General features: G+C 52.8%; 1 protein-coding gene across 1 annotated transcript in view; it reads right to left on the bottom strand.

Annotated features, from left to right (window-relative positions):
• camkvl (CaM kinase-like vesicle-associated, like) overlaps positions 1 to 20,312 on the bottom strand; it is a 136,599-nt gene that overhangs the window by 28,141 nt on the left and 88,146 nt on the right. Inside the window, exons 3-7 of the mRNA XM_029720345.1 lie at positions 20,104 to 20,235; positions 16,165 to 16,239; positions 10,487 to 10,625; positions 8,837 to 8,957; positions 6,068 to 6,143 (exon numbers count right to left, since the gene is read on the bottom strand). Coding sequence (XP_029576205.1) covers positions 6,068 to 6,143; positions 8,837 to 8,957; positions 10,487 to 10,625; positions 16,165 to 16,239; positions 20,104 to 20,235 — 543 coding nt within the window. The remainder of the gene's footprint in view (positions 1 to 6,067; positions 6,144 to 8,836; positions 8,958 to 10,486; positions 10,626 to 16,164; positions 16,240 to 20,103; positions 20,236 to 20,312) is intronic.

The raw sequence follows: 20,312 nt of genomic DNA, 5'->3' as shown, positions 1-20,312 counted from the left end.
TGTTTAAATTTAGTTTTTTACTTTGAGTGATAGGACCAATTTGAATCACTGAGCAATGTCATTTTAAAATGTTGGTTAGATAATTAGTTGGGTTTCTAATTATATGATTTTATTTGGAAATGGAATCATTTTTAAAACTGAAGGATTGATTTGATTATGTTAATATCTATATAAGTGAAGAAATTAATGTATTAGGGATTGATTGTTTTGATTGTTGTTATGAACTAAAGATGTTGATGCTATTCTCAGCATGCCATGGTGAATGACATGGATGAACTCTGATCTGGAGAGTGAAATTGATCCTAATCTATTTGATCTATAGGCATTGCCTTATAAATAGTGGAATCGTGATGCTTGTCTTGTGTCATGTTCATTAGGCACCGGTGGTGAAAATATTAAATCGTCTGTGTCTGTAGAAGAGTCACATTTTCGTGTTGAGACGGGTTCCCCTGTCTTACTCTCCGTCACGTTGAGACGGGTTCCCCTGTCTTACTCTCGTCATGTTGAGATGGGTTCCCCTGTCTTACTCTCCGTCACGTTGAGACGGGTTCCCCTGTCTTACTCTCATCATGTTGAGATGGGTTCCCTTGTCTTACTCTCCGTCACGTTGAGATGGGTTCCCCTGTCTTACTCTCCGTCACGTTGAGACGGGTTCCCCTGTCTTACTCTCCGTCGTGTTGAGACGGGTTCCCCTGTCTTACTCTCCGTCACGTTGAGATGGGTTCCCCTGTCTTACTCTCCATCACGTTGAGATGGGTTCCCCTGTCTTACTCTCGTCATGTTGAGATGGGTTCCCTTGTCTTACTCTCCGTCACGTTGAGATGGGTTCCCCTGTCTTACTCTCGTCATGTTGAGATGGGTTCCCCTGTCTTACTCTCCGTCACGTTGAGATGGGTTCCCCTGTCTTACTCTCCATCACGTTGAGATGGGTTCCCCTGTCTTACTCTCGTCATGTTGAGATGGGTTCCCTTGTCTTACTCTCCGTCACGTTGAGATGGGTTCCCCTGTCTTACTCTCGTCATGTTGAGACGGGTTCCCCTGTCTTACTCTCCGTCACGTTGAGATGGGTTCCCCTGTCTTACTCTCGTCATGTTGAGATGGGTTCCCCTGTCTTACTCTCCGTCACGTTGAGATGGGTTCCCCTGTCTTACTCTCGTCATGTTGAGACGGGTTCCCCTGTCTTACTCTCGTCATGTTGAGACGGGTTCCCCTGTCTTACTCTCGTCATGTTGAGACGGGTTCCCCTGTCTTACTCTCCGTCACGTTGAGACGGGTTCCCCTGTCTTACTCTCGTCATGTTGAGATGGGTTCCCCTGTCTTACTCTCCGTCACGTTGAGATGGGTTCCCCTGTCTTACTCTCGTCATGTTGAGATGGGTTCCCCTGTCTTACTCTCCGTCATGTTGAGACGGGTTCCCCTGTCTTACTCTCGTCATGTTGAGATGGGTTCCCCTGTCTTACTCTCCATCACGTTGAGACGGGTTCCCCTGTCTTACTCTCGTCACGTTGAGACGGGTTCCCCTGTCTTACTCTCGTCACGTTGAGACGGGTTCCCCTGTCTTACTCTCGTCACGTTGAGACGGGTTCCCCTGTCTTACTCTCGTCACGTTGAGACGGGTTCCCCTGTCTTACTCTCCGTCACGTTGAGACGGGTTCCCCTGTCTTACTCTCGTCATGTTGAGATGGGTTCCCCTGTCTTACTCTCGTCACGTTGAGACGGGTTCCCCTGTCTTACTCTCCATCACGTTGAGATGGGTTCCCCTGTCTTACTCTCCGTCACGTTGAGACGGGTTCCCCTGTCTTACTCTCCATCATGTTGAGATGGGTTCCCCTGTCTTACTCTCCGTCACGTTGAGATGGGTTCCCCTGTCTTACTCTCGTCATGTTGAGATGGGTTCCCCTGTCTTACTCTCCGTCACGTTGAGATGGGTTCCCCTGTCTTACTCTCATCATGTTGAGACGGGTTCCCCTGTCTTACTCTCGTCATGTTGAGACGGGTTCCCCTGTCTTACTCTCGTCATGTTGAGACGGGTTCCCCTGTCTTACTCTCCGTCACGTTGAGATGGGTTCCCCTGTCTTACTCTCCATCATGTTGAGATGGGTTCCCCTGTCTTACTCTCCGTCACGTTGAGATGGGTTCCCCTGTCTTACTCTCGTCATGTTGAGATGGGTTCCCCTGTCTTACTCTCCGTCACGTTGAGATGGGTTCCCCTGTCTTACTCTCATCATGTTGAGACGGGTTCCCCTGTCTTACTCTCGTCATGTTGAGACGGGTTCCCCTGTCTTACTCTCGTCATGTTGAGACGGGTTCCCCTGTCTTACTCTCCGTCACGTTGAGATGGGTTCCCCTGTCTTACTCTCCATCATGTTGAGATGGGTTCCCCTGTCTTACTCTCCGTCACGTTGAGATGGGTTCCCCTGTCTTACTCTCGTCATGTTGAGATGGGTTCCCCTGTCTTACTCTCCGTCACGTTGAGATGGGTTCCCCTGTCTTACTCTCGTCATGTTGAGACGGGTTCCCCTGTCTTACTCTCGTCACGTTGAGATGGGTTCCCCTGTCTTACTCTCGTCATGTTGAGACGGGTTCCCCTGTCTTACTCTCGTCATGTTGAGACGGGTTCCCCTGTCTTACTCTCCGTCACGTTGAGATGGGTTCCCCTGTCTTACTCTCCGTCGTGTTGAGACGGGTTCCCCTGTCTTACTCTCCGTCGTGTTGAGACGGGTTCCCCTGTCTTACTCTCCGTCGTGTTGAGACGGGTTCCCCTGTCTTACTCTCGTCATGTTGAGACGGGTTCCCTTGTCTTACTCTCCGTCACGTTGAGATGGGTTCCCCTGTCTTACTCTCCATCACGTTGAGATGGGTTCCCCTGTCTTACTCTCGTCATGTTGAGATGGGTTCCCTTGTCTTACTCTCCGTCACGTTGAGATGGGTTCCCCTGTCTTACTCTCGTCATGTTGAGATGGGTTCCCCTGTCTTACTCTCCGTCACGTTGAGATGGGTTCCCCTGTCTTACTCTCCATCACGTTGAGATGGGTTCCCCTGTCTTACTCTCGTCATGTTGAGATGGGTTCCCTTGTCTTACTCTCCGTCACGTTGAGATGGGTTCCCCTGTCTTACTCTCGTCATGTTGAGACGGGTTCCCCTGTCTTACTCTCCGTCACGTTGAGATGGGTTCCCCTGTCTTACTCTCGTCATGTTGAGATGGGTTCCCCTGTCTTACTCTCCGTCACGTTGAGATGGGTTCCCCTGTCTTACTCTCGTCATGTTGAGACGGGTTCCCCTGTCTTACTCTCGTCATGTTGAGACGGGTTCCCCTGTCTTACTCTCGTCATGTTGAGACGGGTTCCCCTGTCTTACTCTCCGTCACGTTGAGACGGGTTCCCCTGTCTTACTCTCGTCATGTTGAGATGGGTTCCCCTGTCTTACTCTCCGTCACGTTGAGATGGGTTCCCCTGTCTTACTCTCGTCATGTTGAGATGGGTTCCCCTGTCTTACTCTCCGTCATGTTGAGACGGGTTCCCCTGTCTTACTCTCGTCATGTTGAGATGGGTTCCCCTGTCTTACTCTCCATCACGTTGAGACGGGTTCCCCTGTCTTACTCTCGTCACGTTGAGACGGGTTCCCCTGTCTTACTCTCGTCACGTTGAGACGGGTTCCCCTGTCTTACTCTCGTCACGTTGAGACGGGTTCCCCTGTCTTACTCTCGTCACGTTGAGACGGGTTCCCCTGTCTTACTCTCCGTCACGTTGAGACGGGTTCCCCTGTCTTACTCTCGTCATGTTGAGATGGGTTCCCCTGTCTTACTCTCGTCACGTTGAGACGGGTTCCCCTGTCTTACTCTCCATCACGTTGAGATGGGTTCCCCTGTCTTACTCTCCGTCACGTTGAGACGGGTTCCCCTGTCTTACTCTCCATCATGTTGAGATGGGTTCCCCTGTCTTACTCTCCGTCACGTTGAGATGGGTTCCCCTGTCTTACTCTCGTCATGTTGAGATGGGTTCCCCTGTCTTACTCTCCGTCACGTTGAGATGGGTTCCCCTGTCTTACTCTCATCATGTTGAGACGGGTTCCCCTGTCTTACTCTCGTCATGTTGAGACGGGTTCCCCTGTCTTACTCTCGTCATGTTGAGACGGGTTCCCCTGTCTTACTCTCCGTCACGTTGAGATGGGTTCCCCTGTCTTACTCTCCATCATGTTGAGATGGGTTCCCCTGTCTTACTCTCCGTCACGTTGAGATGGGTTCCCCTGTCTTACTCTCGTCATGTTGAGATGGGTTCCCCTGTCTTACTCTCCGTCACGTTGAGATGGGTTCCCCTGTCTTACTCTCATCATGTTGAGACGGGTTCCCCTGTCTTACTCTCGTCATGTTGAGACGGGTTCCCCTGTCTTACTCTCGTCATGTTGAGACGGGTTCCCCTGTCTTACTCTCCGTCACGTTGAGATGGGTTCCCCTGTCTTACTCTCCATCATGTTGAGATGGGTTCCCCTGTCTTACTCTCCGTCACGTTGAGATGGGTTCCCCTGTCTTACTCTCGTCATGTTGAGATGGGTTCCCCTGTCTTACTCTCCGTCACGTTGAGATGGGTTCCCCTGTCTTACTCTCGTCATGTTGAGACGGGTTCCCCTGTCTTACTCTCGTCACGTTGAGATGGGTTCCCCTGTCTTACTCTCGTCATGTTGAGACGGGTTCCCCTGTCTTACTCTCGTCATGTTGAGACGGGTTCCCCTGTCTTACTCTCCGTCACGTTGAGATGGGTTCCCCTGTCTTACTCTCCGTCACGTTGAGATGGGTTCCCCTGTCTTACTCTCCGTCACGTTGAGATGGGTTCCCCTGTCTTACTCTCCGTCGTGTTGAGACGGGTTCCCCTGTCTTACTCTCCGTCGTGTTGAGACGGGTTCCCCTGTCTTACTCTCGTCATGTTGAGACGGGTTCCCTTGTCTTACTCTCCGTCACGTTGAGATGGGTTCCCCTGTCTTACTCTCGTCACGTTGAGACGGGTTCCCCTGTCTTACTCTCGTCACGTTGAGACGGGTTCCCCTGTCTTACTCTCGTCATGTTGAGATGGGTTCCCCTGTCTTACTCTCGTCATGTTGAGATGGGTTCCCCTGTCTTACTCTCGTCATTTTCGGGCGTTGCTTGTTTTCGTAATATTTGTCAATAATTTTTTTTATTTATTTATTTATTTCACCTTTATTTAACCAGGTAGGCAAGTTGAGAACAAGTTCTCATTTACAATTGCGACCTGGCCAAGATAAAGCAAAGCAGTTCGACAACATACAAAAACACAGAGTTACACATGGAGTAAAACAACATACAATCAATGATGCAGTAGAAAAAAATAAGACTATATACAATGTGAGCAAATGATGTGAGATAAGGGAGGTAAAGGCAAAAAAGGCCATGCCAAAATGCCAATGTCTCTAGTCTTATGGTTTGTTTTGTGTTGTTGTCCAGATTGAAGGTTATTACCCACCAGATTGTGTAGTGCTAATTTTTAGTCGAACTTACGATATTGAATATTAGGTTTTTATCTTGAGGTGCTCTACATAGCTGTGTTCAGTTCGCCGTCTTGCGTCGTCTATGTGACCAAGTCATTTAGAAACCTTAAATTACTTGGTAACAGGAAATACAATTTGACCAATGTAGATATTTTCAAGTGCATGCAACTTAAAAGTGACATTTTTATCTGAAATAATTTCTATTTGAGTCAGGAAAGGATACTTATATGATAAGACATACAAAACCTTGCAGAGAGCCTATTCAACTGACAACCTCTAAGAAAAAATATTAACTATTGAAACCAAGACTTAAAAATATCAACAAATTAGCTGAAAAATTGCTGATGTCCAACCAAATGTCTAACTTCTCTTTGTGTATTTTACTGTTCAGTAAGTTGAGACCCAGAGTTCCCCCTGTTATAACTCCTCTATGAACACTCACAGTATGTAGCCGACATGTTATAACTCCACTATGAACGCTCACAGTATGTAGCCGACATGTTATAACTCCTCTATGAACACTCACAGTATGTAGCCGACATGTTATAACTCCTTTATGAACACTCACAGTATATACATGATGACCCCTACAGCCCAACAGTCCACTGGTCGACCGTACCGGTGTCTGGCCACAACCTCAGGAGCTGAGAGAGAAAGAGAGACAAGGTTAAGGGGGGATAGAGAGGTGGGGGGACAGAGAGAAGGTTAAGGGGGGATAGAGAGGAGGGGGGACAGAGAGAAGGTTAAGGGGGGATAGAGAGGTGGGGGGACAGAGAGAAGGTTAAGGGGGGATAGAGAGGTGGAGAGGTGGAGGGACAGAGAGAAGGTTAAGGGGGGATAGAGAGGTGGAGAGGAGGGGGGGACAGAGAGAAGGTTAAGGGGGGATAGAGAGGTGGAGAGGTGGGGGGACAGAGAGAAGGTTAAGGGGGGATAGAGAGGTGGGGGGACAGAGAGAAGGTTAAGGGGGGATAGAGAGGTGGAGAGGAGGGGGGACAGAGAGAAGGTTAAGGGGGGATAGAGAGGTGGGGGGGACAGAGAGAAGGTTAAGGGGGGATAGAGAGGTGGAGAGGTGGAGGGACAGAGAGAAGGTTAAGGGGGGATAGAGAGGTGGAGAGGAGGGGGGACAGAGAGAAGGTTAAGGGGGGGATAGAGAGGTGGAGAGGAGGGGGGGACAGAGAGAAGGTTAAGGGGGGATAGAGAGGTGGAGGGACAGAGAGAAGGTTAAGGGGGGATAGAGAGGTGGAGGGACAGAGAGTAAAACAACACATTTGCTTAATTAATCATCAGCTAGATGAATCAGTCTGCATCCTCCTTCTCGCTCATCCCCTCCTCCCTCTCTTCTCCCTCTCTTCCCTCTCTCTTTTCCCTCTCTCTCTTCCCTCTCTTCTCTTCCCTCTCTCTCTCTCTTCCCTCTCTCTCTTCCCTCTCTCTCTTCCCTCTCTCTTCCCTCTCTCTTCCCTCTTCTCTCTTCCCTCTCTCTTCCCTTTCTTTCCTCTCTCTTTTCCCTCTCTCTCTTCCCTCTCTCTCTTCCCTCTCTCTTCCCTCTCTCTTCCCTCTCTCTCTTCCCTCTCTCTCTTCCCTCTCTCTCTTCCCTCTCTCTTCCCTCTCTCTCTTCCCTCTCTCTTCCCTCTCCTCTCTCTCTCTTTCCCTCTCTCTATCCCTCTCTCTTCCCTCTCTCTCTTCCCTCTCTCTCTTCCCTCTCTCTTTTCCCTCTCTCTCTTCCCTCTCTCTCTTCCCTCTCTCTTCCCTCTCTCTTCCCTCTCTCTCTTCCCTCTCTCTTCCCTTTCTCTTCCCTCTCTCTTTTCCCTCTCTCTCTTCCCTCTCTCTCTTCCCTCTCTCTTCCCTCTCTCTCTTCCCTCTCTCTCTTCCCTCTCTCTTCCCTCTCTCTCTTCCCTCTCTCTTCCCTCTCTCTCTTCCCTCTCTCTTCCCTCTCCTCTCTCTCTTCCCTCTCTCTTCCCTCTCTCTTCCCTCCTCTCTTCCTCTCCTCTCTCCTCTCTCTCTCTTCCCTCTCTCTTCCCTCTCTCTTCCCTCTCTCTTCCCTCTCTCTCTTCCCTCTCTCTCTTCCCTCTCTCTCTTCCTTCTCTCTCTTCCCTCTCCTCTCTCTCTCTTCCCTCTCTCTTCCCTCTCTCTTCCCTCTCTCTCTTCCCTCCCTCTCCTCTCTCTCTCTCTTCCCTCCTTTATTTCCGCACTTCTTTGTTTCAGTTCAGTTCATTTATTTCCCTCCCTCTCTTTCTCCAGTTCTCATTATTTATCTGATCAATGTACAGTGAGGGGAAAAAAGTATTTGATCCCCTGCTGATTTTGTACGTTTGCCCACTGACAAAGAAATTATCAGTCTATAATTTTAATGGTAGGTTTATTTGAACAGTGAGAGACAGAATAACAACAAAGAAATCCAGAAAAACGCATGTCAAAAATGTTAGAAATTGATTTGCATTTTAATGAGGGAAATAAGTATTTGACCCCTCTGCAAAACATGACTTAGTACTTGGTGGCAAAACCCTTGTTGGCAATGTAACTAGTCTCTGGTGTGAATGACTGAGCTTCCCTTTATTGTAGATAGAGGACTGGAGGAGGAGAGGAGAGGGAGGAGAGAAGGGAGATACAGAGAGGAGGAGAGGGGAGGAGAGAAGGGAGATACAGAGAGGAGGAGAGGGGAGAGGGGGGAGAGAAGGGAGATACAGAGAGGAGGAGAGGGGAGGAGAGAAGGGAGATACAGAGAGGAGGAGAGGGGAGGAGAGAAGGGAGATACAGAGAGGAGGAGAGGGGAGGAGAGAAGGGAGATACAGAGAGGAGGGGAGAGGGGGGAGAGAAGGGAGATACAGAGAGGAGGAGAGGGGAGAGGGGGGAGAGAAGGGAGATACAGAGAGGAGGAGAGGGGAGGAGAGAAGGGAGATACAGAGAGGAGGGGAGAGGGGGGAGAGAAGGGAGATACAGAGAGGAGGAGAGGGGAGGAGAGAAGGGAGATACAGAGAGGAGGGGAGAGGGGGGAGAGAAGGGAGATACAGAGAGGAGGAGAGGGGAGAGGGGGGAGAGAAGGGAGATACAGAGAGGAGGAGAGGGGAGAGGGGGGAGAGGGAGGAGAGGGAGGAGAGAAGGAAGATACAGAGAGGAGGGGAAAGGGAGGAGAGGGAGGAGAGAAGGAAGATACAGAGAGGAGGAGAGGGGAGAGGGGGGAGAGAGGAGAGAAGGGAGATACAGAGAGGGGGAGAGGGGAAAGAGGGAGGAGAGAAGGGAGATACAGAGAGGAGGAGAGGGGAGAGGGGGGAGAGAGGAGAGAAGGGAGATACAGAGAGGAGGAGAGCAGAAAGAGGGGGGAGAGAGAGAGGTACCTTACCGAGGTACTCCGGTGTTCCACAGGGTTCTGTGATGGAACCGTTCTCAAACTTGGACAGGTAGAAATCCCGCAGAACCACTTTGTTGTGATTGTTCTCTGTGTAGTACATCAGGTTCTCCAACTGTAGAACCACAAAACACACCACACACACACACACACACACACACACACACACACACACACACACACACACACACACACACACACACACACACACACACACGAGCAGGTAGAGAGCTTCATATCTTTACCATGGATCTGTTGGGGCGGTATGCAAATCGGAGTGGGTCCTGGGTGTCTGGGATGATGGTGTTGATGTGAGCCCATGACCAGCCTTTCAAAGCATTTCATGACTACAGATGTTAGTGCTATGGTACCGATAGTCATTTAGAAAGGTTACCTTGGCGTTCTTGGGCACAGGGACTATGGTGGTCTGCTGGTAAAACATATAGGTATTACAGACTGGGTCAGGGAGGTTGAAAATGTCAGTGAAGACACTGAGTACACATCCTGGTAATCCGTCTGGCCCTGCGGCCTTGTGAATGTTAAGGTCTTACTCACATCATCTAACGGAAAGCATGATCACACAGTCGTCCGGAACAGCTGGTGCTCTCATGCATGGTTCAGTGTTGCTAGCCTCGAAATTCGATCTTGGTCCTATATTGACGCTTTGTATGTTTGATGGTTTGTCGGAGGGCATAGCGGGATGTGTGTGTGTGTGTGGGTGGGTGTGTGGTGTGTGTGTGTGTGTGTGTGTGTGTGTAAGTAACAGCATATCTCTTCTATGTGTCCCAAAAGAGACTGAGCACGTTTACATGCACACTAATAATTAGACATTAAACTGATTATGGCAGAATGCAGAGTATGGCACTAGTCATGTAAACACTTTACTCTGCTGATCTTAATAGGCGTAAAGGTCAAAATCAAAGTGAGCATACGCTGTTTAAAATCCCTGGTTTTCTGAGCAATCTTTCAAATGATTAGGACGTGAACAGCTTAGTCGTTGTTCCAGCTGTGTGTCACCGCTAGCCTCCCTCTTATGAACGAGGGAAGTGAGTTCAGAAAAACTAAAATTATGCATCTTTTGAAATAGTTTTCGCATGGTTGCTGTGGTAGAACGTTTATTTAGAGTGGCGATTTTAACTCCCTTTAGGTAGCCTGATTTTAAATCCCTTTAGGTAGCCTGATTTTAACTCCCTTTAGGTAGCCTGATTTTAACTCCCTTTAGGTAGCCTGATTTTAACTCCCTTTAGGTAGCCTGATTTTAACTCCCTTTAGGTAGCCTGATTTTAAATCCCTTTAGGTAGCCTGATTTTAACTCCCTTTAGGTAGCCTGATTTTAACTCCCTTTAGGTAGCCTGATTTTAAATCCCTTTAGGTAGCCTGATTTTAAATCCCTTCAGGTAGCCTGATTTTAGAATATGTCCATGTAATCAATTACTAGGGAAATCGTTCTTCTTGCAAAGAATATAAACGTTTTTAAACAAATGATTATATTAATCGGACTATTCACAATAATCATATTATTGTGTGTATGTAACCATAGTCCTTGTGTTTACTAAATAGAGTAGATTTAGCTTTGGGCAAGATGAGGGGAGGGCTACTTTAATGTTAGGAGGGGACTCCTCAAGGTGAGCTCTCTTTACCTACCTTGAGGTTCCTGTGGACGATGTTGAGTGAGTGTAGGTAGGATACGGCCTCTAGGACCTGTTTGATCACGTTGGAAGCATCTCTCTCTGTGTAATTCCCCTGGTCCAGAATCCAGTCAAACACATCGCCGCCTGTAGCCCTACCCCACACACACACACACACACACACACACACCCCACACACACACACACACACACACACACACACACACACACACACACACACACCACACACACACACACACACACACACACACACACACACACACACACACACACACACACACACACACACACACACACACCTTGTTATTAGTCTATTACATTTATTTAAATTTAACTTGGCAAGTCAGTTAAGAAGAAATTCTTATTTACAATGACGGACTACCCCGGACCGTATCCTATCTAAATCTCTCTATGGGACTCCCAATCACGGCCGGATGTGATACAGCCTGGATTCGAACCAGGGTGTCTGTAGTGACACCTCAAGCACTGAGATGCAGTGCCTTAGACCGCTGTGCTACTCGGGAACCCAGTACACAAGTAGACAGCAAATAGAGTTAGTGATGACTGTATCTCATTACCCCTGGTCTCTCTCATTACCCCTGGTCTCTCTCATTACCCCTGGTCTCTATCATTACCCCTGGTCTCTCTCATTACCCCTGGTCTCTTTCTCATTACCCCTGGTCTCTCTCTCATTACCCCTGGTCTCTCTATCATTACCCCTGGTCCAACAGATCCCTGGTCTCTCTCATTACCCCTGGTCTCTCTCAATACCCCTGGTCCAACAGACCCCTGGTCTCTCTCTCTCATTACCCCTGGTCCAACAGATCCCTGGTCTCTCTCATTACCCCTGGTCTCTCTCATTACCCCTGGTCCAACAGACCCCTGGTCTCTCTCATTACCCCTGGTCTCTCTCATTACCCCTGGTCCAACAGACCCCTGGTCTCTCTCTCATTACCCCTGGTCCAACAGACCCCTGGTCTCTCTCATTACCCCTGGTCTCTCTCATTACCCCTGGTCTCTCTCATTACCCCTGGTCTCTCTCATTACCCCTGGTCTCTCTCTCATTACCCCTGGTCTCTCTCTCATTACCCCTGGTCTCTCTCATTACCCCTGGTCTCTCTCATTACCCCTGGTCTCTCTCTCATTACCCCTGGTCTCTCTATCATTACCCCTTCTCTCTATCATTACCCCTGGTCTCTCTCTCATTACCCTGGTCCAACAGACCCCTGGTCTCTCTCTCATTACCCCTGGTCCAACAGATCCCTGGTCTCTCTCATTACCCCTGGTCCAACAGATCCCTGGTCTCTCTCATTACCCCTGGTCTCTCTCATTACCCCTGGTCTCTCTCTCATTACCCCTTCTCTCTCTCATTACCCCTGGTCTCTCTCATTACCCCTGGCCTCTCTCATTACCCCTGGTCTCTCTCTCATTACCCCTGGTCTCCCTCTCATTACCCCTGGTCTCTCTTTCATTACCCATGGTCCAACAGATCCCTGGTCTCTCTCTCATTACCCCTGGTCTCTCCCTCATTACCCCTGGTCTCTCTCTCATTACCCCTGGCCTCTCTCTCATTACCCCTGGTCTCCCTCTCATTACCCCTGGTCTCTCTATCATTACCCCTGGTCTCTCTCATTACCCAGGCCTCTCTCTCATTACCCCTGGTCCAACAGATCCCTGGTCTCTCTATCATTACCCCTGGTCTCTCTCTCATTACCCCTGGTCCAGTGGCTCCCTGGTCTCTCTTTCATTACACCTGGTCCAACAGACCCCTGGTCTCTCTCTCATTACCCCTGGTCCAACAGACCCCTGGTCTCTCTCTCATTACCCCTGGTCTCTCTCTCATTACCCCTGGTCTCTATCATTACCCCTGGTCTCTATCATTACCCCTGGTCTCTCTCTCATTACCCCTGGTCTCTCTCTCATTACCCCTGGTCTCTCTCTCATTACCCCTGGTCTCTCTCTCATTACCCCTGGTCCAACGGCTCCCTGGTCTCCCTCTCATTACCCCTGGTCTCTCTCTCATTACCCCTGGTCTCTCTCTCATTACCCCTGGTCTCTATCATTACCCCTGGTCTCTCTCTCATTACCCCTGGTCCAACGGCTCCCTGGTCTCTCTCTCATTACCCCTGGTCTCTATCATTACCCCTGGTTTCTCTCTCATTACCCCTGGTCTCTCTCTCATTACCCCTGGTCTCTCTCTCATTACCCCTGGTCTCTCTATCATTACCCCTGGTCTCTCTCTCATCACCCATGGTCTCTCTCTCATTACCCCTGGTCTCTCTCTCATCGCCCCTGGTCTCTCTATCATTACCCCTGGTCTCTCTCTCTCATTACCCCTGGTCTCTATCATTACCCCTGGTCTCTCTCTCATTACCCCTGGTCTCTCTCTCATTACCCCTGGTCTCTCTCTCATTACCACTGGCCTCTCTCTCATTACCCCTGGTCTCTCTCTCATTACCCCTGGTCTCTCTCTCATTACCCCTGGTCTCTCTATCATTACCCCTGGTCCAACAGACACCTGGTCTCTCTCATTACCCCTGGTCTCTCTCATTACCCCTGGTCTCTCTCAATACCCCTGGTCTCTCTCAATACCCCTGGTCTCTCTCTCATTACCCCTGGTCTCTCTCTCATTACCCCTGGTCTCTATCATTACCCCTGGTCTCTCTCATTACCCCTGGTCTCTCTCTCATCACCCCTGGTCTCTCTCATTACCCCTGGTCTCTCTCTCATTACCCCTGGTCTCTCTCTCATTACCCCTGGTCTCGCTCTCATTACCCCTGGTCTCTTTCATTACCCCTGGTCTCTATCATTACCCCTGGTCTCTGTCATTACCCCTGGTCTCTGTCATTACCCCTGGTCTCTCTCTCATTACCCCTGGCCTCTCTCTCATTACCCCTGGTCTCTCTCATTACCCCTGGTCTCCCTCTCATTACCCTTGGTCTCTCTCTCATTACCCCTGGTCTCTCTCTCATTACCCCTGGTCTCTCTCTCATTACCCCTGGTCTCTCTCTCATCACCCCTGGTCTCTCTCATCACCCTGGTCTCTCTCTCATTACCCCTGGTCTCTCTCTCATTACCCCTGGTCTCTCTCTCATTACCCCTGGTCTCTCTATCATTACCCCTGGTCTCTCTATCATTACCCCTGGTCTCTCTCTCATTACCCCTGGTCTCTCTCTCATTACCCCTGGTCTCTCTATCATTACCCCTGGTGTCTCTCTCATTACCCCTGGTCCAATGGCTCCCTGGTCTCTCTATCATCATTAGTGTGCTTGCATCTGTGTCACTCTACTTTTATATTACCTCCCGTCTTACTCCTCCCGTCTCCGCCTCCCGTCTCACTCCTCCCGTCTCCCTCCTCCCGTCTCCGCCTCCCGTTTCACGTCTCCCTCCTCCCGTCTCCCTCCTCCCGTCTCCGCCTCCCGTTTCACGCCTCCCGTCTCCCCTCCCCCCGTCTCCTCCTCCCGTCTCCCTCCTCCGTCTCCGCCTCCCGTTTCACGCCTCCCGTCTCCCTCCTCCCGTCTCACGCCTTCCGTCTCACGTCTCCCGTCTACTGTCTCAAGCCTCCCGTCTCCCTCCTCCCGTCTCACGCCTCCCGTCTCCCGTCTCCCGTCTCACGCCTCCCGTCTCACGCCTCCCGTCTCCCTTCTCCCGTCTCACGCCTCCCGTCTCCCTCCTCCCGTCTCCCTCCTCCCGTCTCACGCCTCCCGTCTCACGCCTCCCGTCTCCCGTCTCACGCCTCCCGTCTCCCTCCTCCCGTCTCACGCCTCCCGTCTCCCTCCTCCCGTCTCCGCCTCCCGTTTCACGCCTCCCGTCTCCCGTCTCCCTCCTCCCGTCTCCGCCTCCCGTTTCACGCCTCCCGTCTCCCTCCTCCCGTCTCCCTCCTCCCGTCTCCGCCTCCCGTTTCATGCCTCCCGTCTCCCTCCTCCCGTCTCCGCCTCCCGTTTCACGTCTCCCTCCTCCCGTCTCCCTCCTCCCGTCTCCGCCTCCCGTTTCACGCCTCCCGTCTCCCTCCCCCCGTCTCCTCCTCCCGTCTCCCTCCTCCCGTCTCCGCCTCCCGTTTCACGCCTCCCGTCTCCCTCCTCCCGTCTCCCTCCTCCCGTCTCACGCCTTCCGTCTCACGTCTCCCGTCTACTGTATCAAGCCTCCCATCTCCCTCCTCCCGTCTCCCGTCTCCCGTCTCATGCCTCCCGTCTCACGCCTCCCGTCTCACGCCTCCCGTCTCCCTTCTCCCGTCTCACGCCTCCCGTCTCCCTCCTCCCGTCTCCCTCCTCCCGTCTCACGCCTCCCGTCTCACGCCTCCCGTCTCCCGTCTCACGCCTCCCGTCTCCCGTCTCCCGTCTCACGTCTCCCGTCTCAAGCCTCCCGTCTCCCTCCTCCCGTCTCACGCCTCCCGTCTCCCTCCTCCCGTCTCCGCCTCCCGTTTCACGCCTCCCGTCTCCCTCCTCCCGTCTCCCCTCCTCCCCGTCTCCGCCTCACGTTTCACGCCTCCCGTCTCCCTCCTCCCGTCTCCCTCCTCCCGTCTCCGCCTCCCGTTTCATGCCTCCCGTCTCCCTCCTCCCGTCTCCCTCCTCCCGTCTCCCTCCTCCCGTCTCACTCCTCCCGTCTCACTCCTCCCGTCTCCCGCCTCCCGTTTCACGCCTCCCGTCTCACGACTCCCGTGTCACGCCTCCCGTCTCACGCCTCCCGTCTACTGTCTCAAGCCTCCCGTCTCCCTCCTCCCGTCTCCCTCCTCCCGTTCCCTCCTCCCGTCTCACGCCTCCCGTCTCCTTCCTCCCGTCTCCTTCCTCCCGTCTCACGCCTCCCGTCTCACGCCTCCCGTCTCCCTCCTCCCGTCTCCCTCCTCCCGTCTCACGCCTCCCGTCTCACGCCTCCCGTCTCACGCCTCCCGTCTCCCGTCTCACGCCTCCCGTCTCCCGTCTCCCGTCTCACGCCTCCCGTCTCACGCCTCCCGTCTCCCTTCTCCCGTCTCACGCCTCCCGTCTCACGCCCTACCGTCTCCCTCCTCCCGTCTCCCTCCTCCCGTCTCACGCCTCCCGTCTCACGCCTCCCGTCTCACGCCTCCCGTCTCACGCCTCCCGTCTCCCGTCTCACGCCTCCCGTCTCCCGTCTCACCCCTCCCGTCTCACGCCTCCCGTCTCCCTCCTCCCGTCTCCCGTCTCACGCCTCCCGTCTCACGCCTCCCGTCTCCCGTCTCCCGTCTCCCGTCTCCCGTCTCCCTCCTCCCGTCTCCCGTCTCCCTCCTCCCGTCTCACGCCTCCCGTTTTATATCTGTTGCAATCTGTTTTTAAACTAATCGCAGTTATCCAATAAGAGCCCTCCGAGCCCAGAGCTAAGCCAATGAGCTGTAAGACGTGAGTGTGTTGAACAGTCATCGCGAGCTCATGCTGATTTTTTGATAACGATTGTTATTCTTTTATTTTCAATTAAAAATAAATAAATTAACCTTTAATTTTCACGGAGAGTCTCTGCCTAACACCCTCTAGAGAAACACTCATCCATGAGCACTGCTTTAGGAACACAGTGGTGTGTGCAGTCACCAATACAGCAACTTTATTAAGGGTAAATATCTGCTCTAGCTAAAATAGTGTGTCTCTTCTGTTGTAGAGAGGAGCAGAGTAATAAACTACTGTGGCCTTGGAGGTCATGAATACAGTAGAAACACTCTCTACTCACAGCTCCTGGATGATGAAGTACTCTTTCCGCGTCTCAAACGTGTCGATCAGTTGGAGGATGTTTGGATGGTTGACCCTGGAACAGCCAGAGGAGGAGGCATTCAGACAGTTTTCTATTAACAATAACCAGAGGAGGCATTCAGAGACACAAACTGGGTTCTATTGACTACGCTTGGCTGAGGACTGAGGACTACAGGGTCTGCTGGCTGAGGACTGAGGACCACAGGGTCTGCTGGCTGAGGACTGAGGACCAGAGTGTCTGCTGGCTGAGGACTGAGGACTACAGGGTCTGCTGGCTGAGGACTGAGGACTACAGGGTCTGCTGGCTGAGGACTGAGGACCAGAGTGTCTGCTGGCTGAGGACTGAGGACCAGAGTGTCTGCTGGCTGAGGACTGAGGACCAGAGTGTCTGCTGGCTGAGGACTGAGGACCACAGGGTCTGCTGGCTGAGGACTGAGGACCAGAGTGTCTGCTGGCTGAGGACTGAGGACCAGAGTGTCTGCTGGCTGAGGACTGAGGACTACAGGGTCTGCTGGCTGAGGACTGAGGACCACAGGGTCTGCTGGCTGAGGACTGAGGACCAGAGTGTCTGCTGGCTGAGGACTGAGGACTACAGGGTCTGCTGGCTGAGGACTGAGGACCAGAGTGTCTGCTGGCTGAGGACTGAGGACTACAGGGTCTGCTGGCTGAGGACTGAGGACCAGAGTGTCTGCTGGCTGAGGACTGAGGACTACAGGGTCTGCTGGCTGAGGACTGAGGACTACAGGGTCTGCTGCTGAGGACTGAGGACCAGAGTGTCTGCTGGCTGAGGACTGAGGACCAGAGTGTCTGCTGGCTGAGGACTGAGGACCAGAGTGTCTGCTGGCTGAGGACTGAGGACCAGAGTGTCTGCTGGCTGAGGACTGAGGACCAGAGTGTCTGCTGGCTGAGGACTGAGGACCAGAGTGTCTGCTGGCTGAGGACTGAGGACCAGAGTGTCTGCTGGCTGAGGACTGAGGACCAGAGTGTCTGCTGGCTGAGGACTGAGGACCAGAGTGTCTGCTGGCTGAGGACTGAGGACCACAGTGTCTGCTGGCTGAGGACTGAGGACCACAGTGTCTGCTGGCTGAGGACCACAGTGTCTGCTGGCTGAGGACTGAGGACCACAGTGTCTGCTGGCTGAGGACTGAGGACCACAGTGTCTGCTGGCTGAGGACTGAGGACCACAGGGTCTGCTGGCTGAGGACTGAGGACCACAGGGTCTGCTGGCTGAGGACTGAGGACCACAGGGTCTGCTGGCTGAGGACTGAGGACCACAGGGTCTGCTGGCTGAGGACTGAGGACCACAGGCTCTGCTGGCTGAGGACTGAGGACCACAGGGTCTGCTGGCTGAGGACTGAGGACCACAGGGTCTGCTGGCTGAGGACTGAGGACCACAGGGTCTGCTGGCTGAGGACTGAGGACCACAGGGTCTGCTGGCTGAGGACTGAGGACCACAGGGTCTGCTGGCTGAGGACTGAGGACCACAGGGTCTGCTGGCTGAGGACTGAGGACTACAGGGTCTGCTGGCTGAGGACTGAGGACTACAGGGTCTGCTGGCTGAGGACTGAGGACTACAGGGTCTGCTGGCTGAGGACTGAGGACCACAGGGTCTGCTGGCTGAGGACTGAGGACCAGAGTGTCTGCTGGCTGAGGACTGAGGACTACAGGGTCTGCTGGCTGAGGACTGAGGACCAGAGTGTCTGCTGGCTGAGGACTGAGGACTACAGGGTCTGCTGGCTGAGGACTGAGGACCAGAGTGTCTGCTGGCTGAGGACTGAGGACTACAGGGTCTGCTGGCTGAGGACTGAGGACTACAGGGTCTGCTGGCTGAGGACTGAGGACCAGAGTGTCTGCTGGCTGAGGACTGAGGACCAGAGTGTCTGCTGGCTGAGGACTGAGGACCAGAGTGTCTGCTGGCTGAGGACTGAGGACCACAGGGTCTGCTGGCTGAGGACTGAGGACCAGAGTGTCTGCTGGCTGAGGACTGAGGACCAGAGTGTCTGCTGGCTGAGGACTGAGGACTACAGGGTCTGCTGGCTGAGGACTGAGGACCACAGGGTCTGCTGGCTGAGGACTGAGGACCAGAGTGTCTGCTGGCTGAGGACTGAGGACTACAGGGTCTGCTGGCTGAGGACTGAGGACCAGAGTGTCTGCTGGCTGAGGACTGAGGACTACAGGGTCTGCTGGCTGAGGACTGAGGACCAGAGTGTCTGCTGGCTGAGGACTGAGGACTACAGGGTCTGCTGGCTGAGGACTGAGGACTACAGGGTCTGCTGGCTGAGGACTGAGGACCAGAGTGTCTGCTGGCTGAGGACTGAGGACCAGAGTGTCTGCTGGCTGAGGACTGAGGACCAGAGTGTCTGCTGGCTGAGGACTGAGGACCACAGGGTCTGCTGGCTGAGGACTGAGGACCAGAGTGTCTGCTGGCTGAGGACTGAGGACCAGAGTGTCTGCTGGCTGAGGACTGAGGACCAGAGTGTCTGCTGGCTGAGGACTGAGGACCAGAGTGTCTGCTGGCTGAGGACTGAGGACCAGAGTGTCTGCTGGCTGAGGACTGAGGACCACAGTGTCTGCTGGCTGAGGACTGAGGACCACAGTGTCTGCTGGCTGAGGACCACAGTGTCTGCTGGCTGAGGACTGAGGACCACAGTGTCTGCTGGCTGAGGACTGAGGACCACAGTGTCTGCTGGCTGAGGACTGAGGACCACAGTGTCTGCTGGCTGAGGACTGAGGACCAGAGTGTCTGCTGGCTGAGGACTGAGGACCAGAGTGTCTGCTGGCTGAGGACTGAGGACCACAGTGTCTGCTGGCTGAGGACTGAGGACCACAGTGTCTGCTGGCTGAGGACTGAGGACCAGAGTGTCTGCTGGCTGAGGACTGAGGACCAGAGTGTCTGCTGGCTGAGGACTGAGGACCAGAGTGTCTGCTGGCTGAGGACTGAGGACCACAGTGTCTGCTGGCTGAGGACTGAGGACCAGAGTGTCTGCTGGCTGAGGACTGAGGACCACAGTGTCTGCTGGCTAAGGACTGAGGACCAGAGTGTCTGCTGGCTGAGGACTGAGGACCAGAGTGTCTGCTGGCTGAGGACTGAGGACCACAGTGTCTGCTGGCTGAGGACTGAGGACCACAGTGTCTGCTGGCTGAGGACTGAGGACCACAGGGTCTGCTGGCTGAGGTCTGAGGACCAGAGTGTCTGCTGGCTGAGGACTGAGGACCACAGTGTCTGCTGGCTGAGGACTGAGGACCAGAGTGTCTGCTGGCTGAGGACCAGAGTGTCTGCTGGCTGAGGACTGAGGACCACAGGGTCTACTGGCTGAGGACCACAGTGTCAACTGACTGGGTTTAGTTTTTTCCTTTAAATGAATGTCTGCTTTAGATCCGGAGAACAGGTTTGCATCTCAAATGGTTCCCTGCTTTAGGAGAACATCTCAAATGGTTCCCTGCTTTAGGAGAACATCTCAAATGGCTCTCTGCTTTAGGAGAACATCTCAAATGGTTCCCTGCTTTAGGAGAACATCTCAAATGGTTCCCTGCTTTAGGAGAACATCTCAAATGGTCCCCTGCTTTAGGAGAACATCTCAAATGGTTCCCTGCTTTAGGAGAACATCTCAAATGGTCCCCTGCTTTAGGAGAACATCTCAAATGGTTCCCTGCTTTAGGAGAACATCTCAAATGGTTCCCTGCTTTAGGAGAACATCTCAAATGGTTCCCTGTACCAGCGTTGAAAGTAGCAGACTCTACAGGGCACAGGGTTTCATTTGGGATGCCAGGTGTGTGGACTCCCTGGCTTATCAATGTAGAAAACAGTCAACAAAAACCGTCAGCTGTACTTTGATAAGCCTGCTTTCAAATGTTCTGTCAGGCTTTCTACTCTCACTCGGATACATGAAGAAAGGCTCATTTAAACAGGATCACGTACATTTTGAGGATCAGGATTTCATTCTTGGCAGCCTTGCGTACTTTCCTTCCGTCCTTCTTCAGAAACTTCTTACAGACAAATACCTTGTTGGTCTGTCTGTCTTTAGCCATACACAGCTCACAGAACTCCTTCCTAGAGAGAGGGAGAGAGAGAGGGAGAGAGACGGAGAGGGAGAGAGAGAGAGGCAGAGAGACGGAGAGGGAGAGAGA

The sequence above is a fragment of the Salmo trutta genome, chromosome 28 (assembly GCF_901001165.1).
Source record: "Salmo trutta chromosome 28, fSalTru1.1, whole genome shotgun sequence".
Lineage (NCBI taxonomy): Eukaryota > Metazoa > Chordata > Actinopteri > Salmoniformes > Salmonidae > Salmo > Salmo trutta.
The sequence above is the reverse complement of the archived record's forward strand: the minus strand, read 5'-3'. Positions and strand labels throughout refer to the sequence as shown.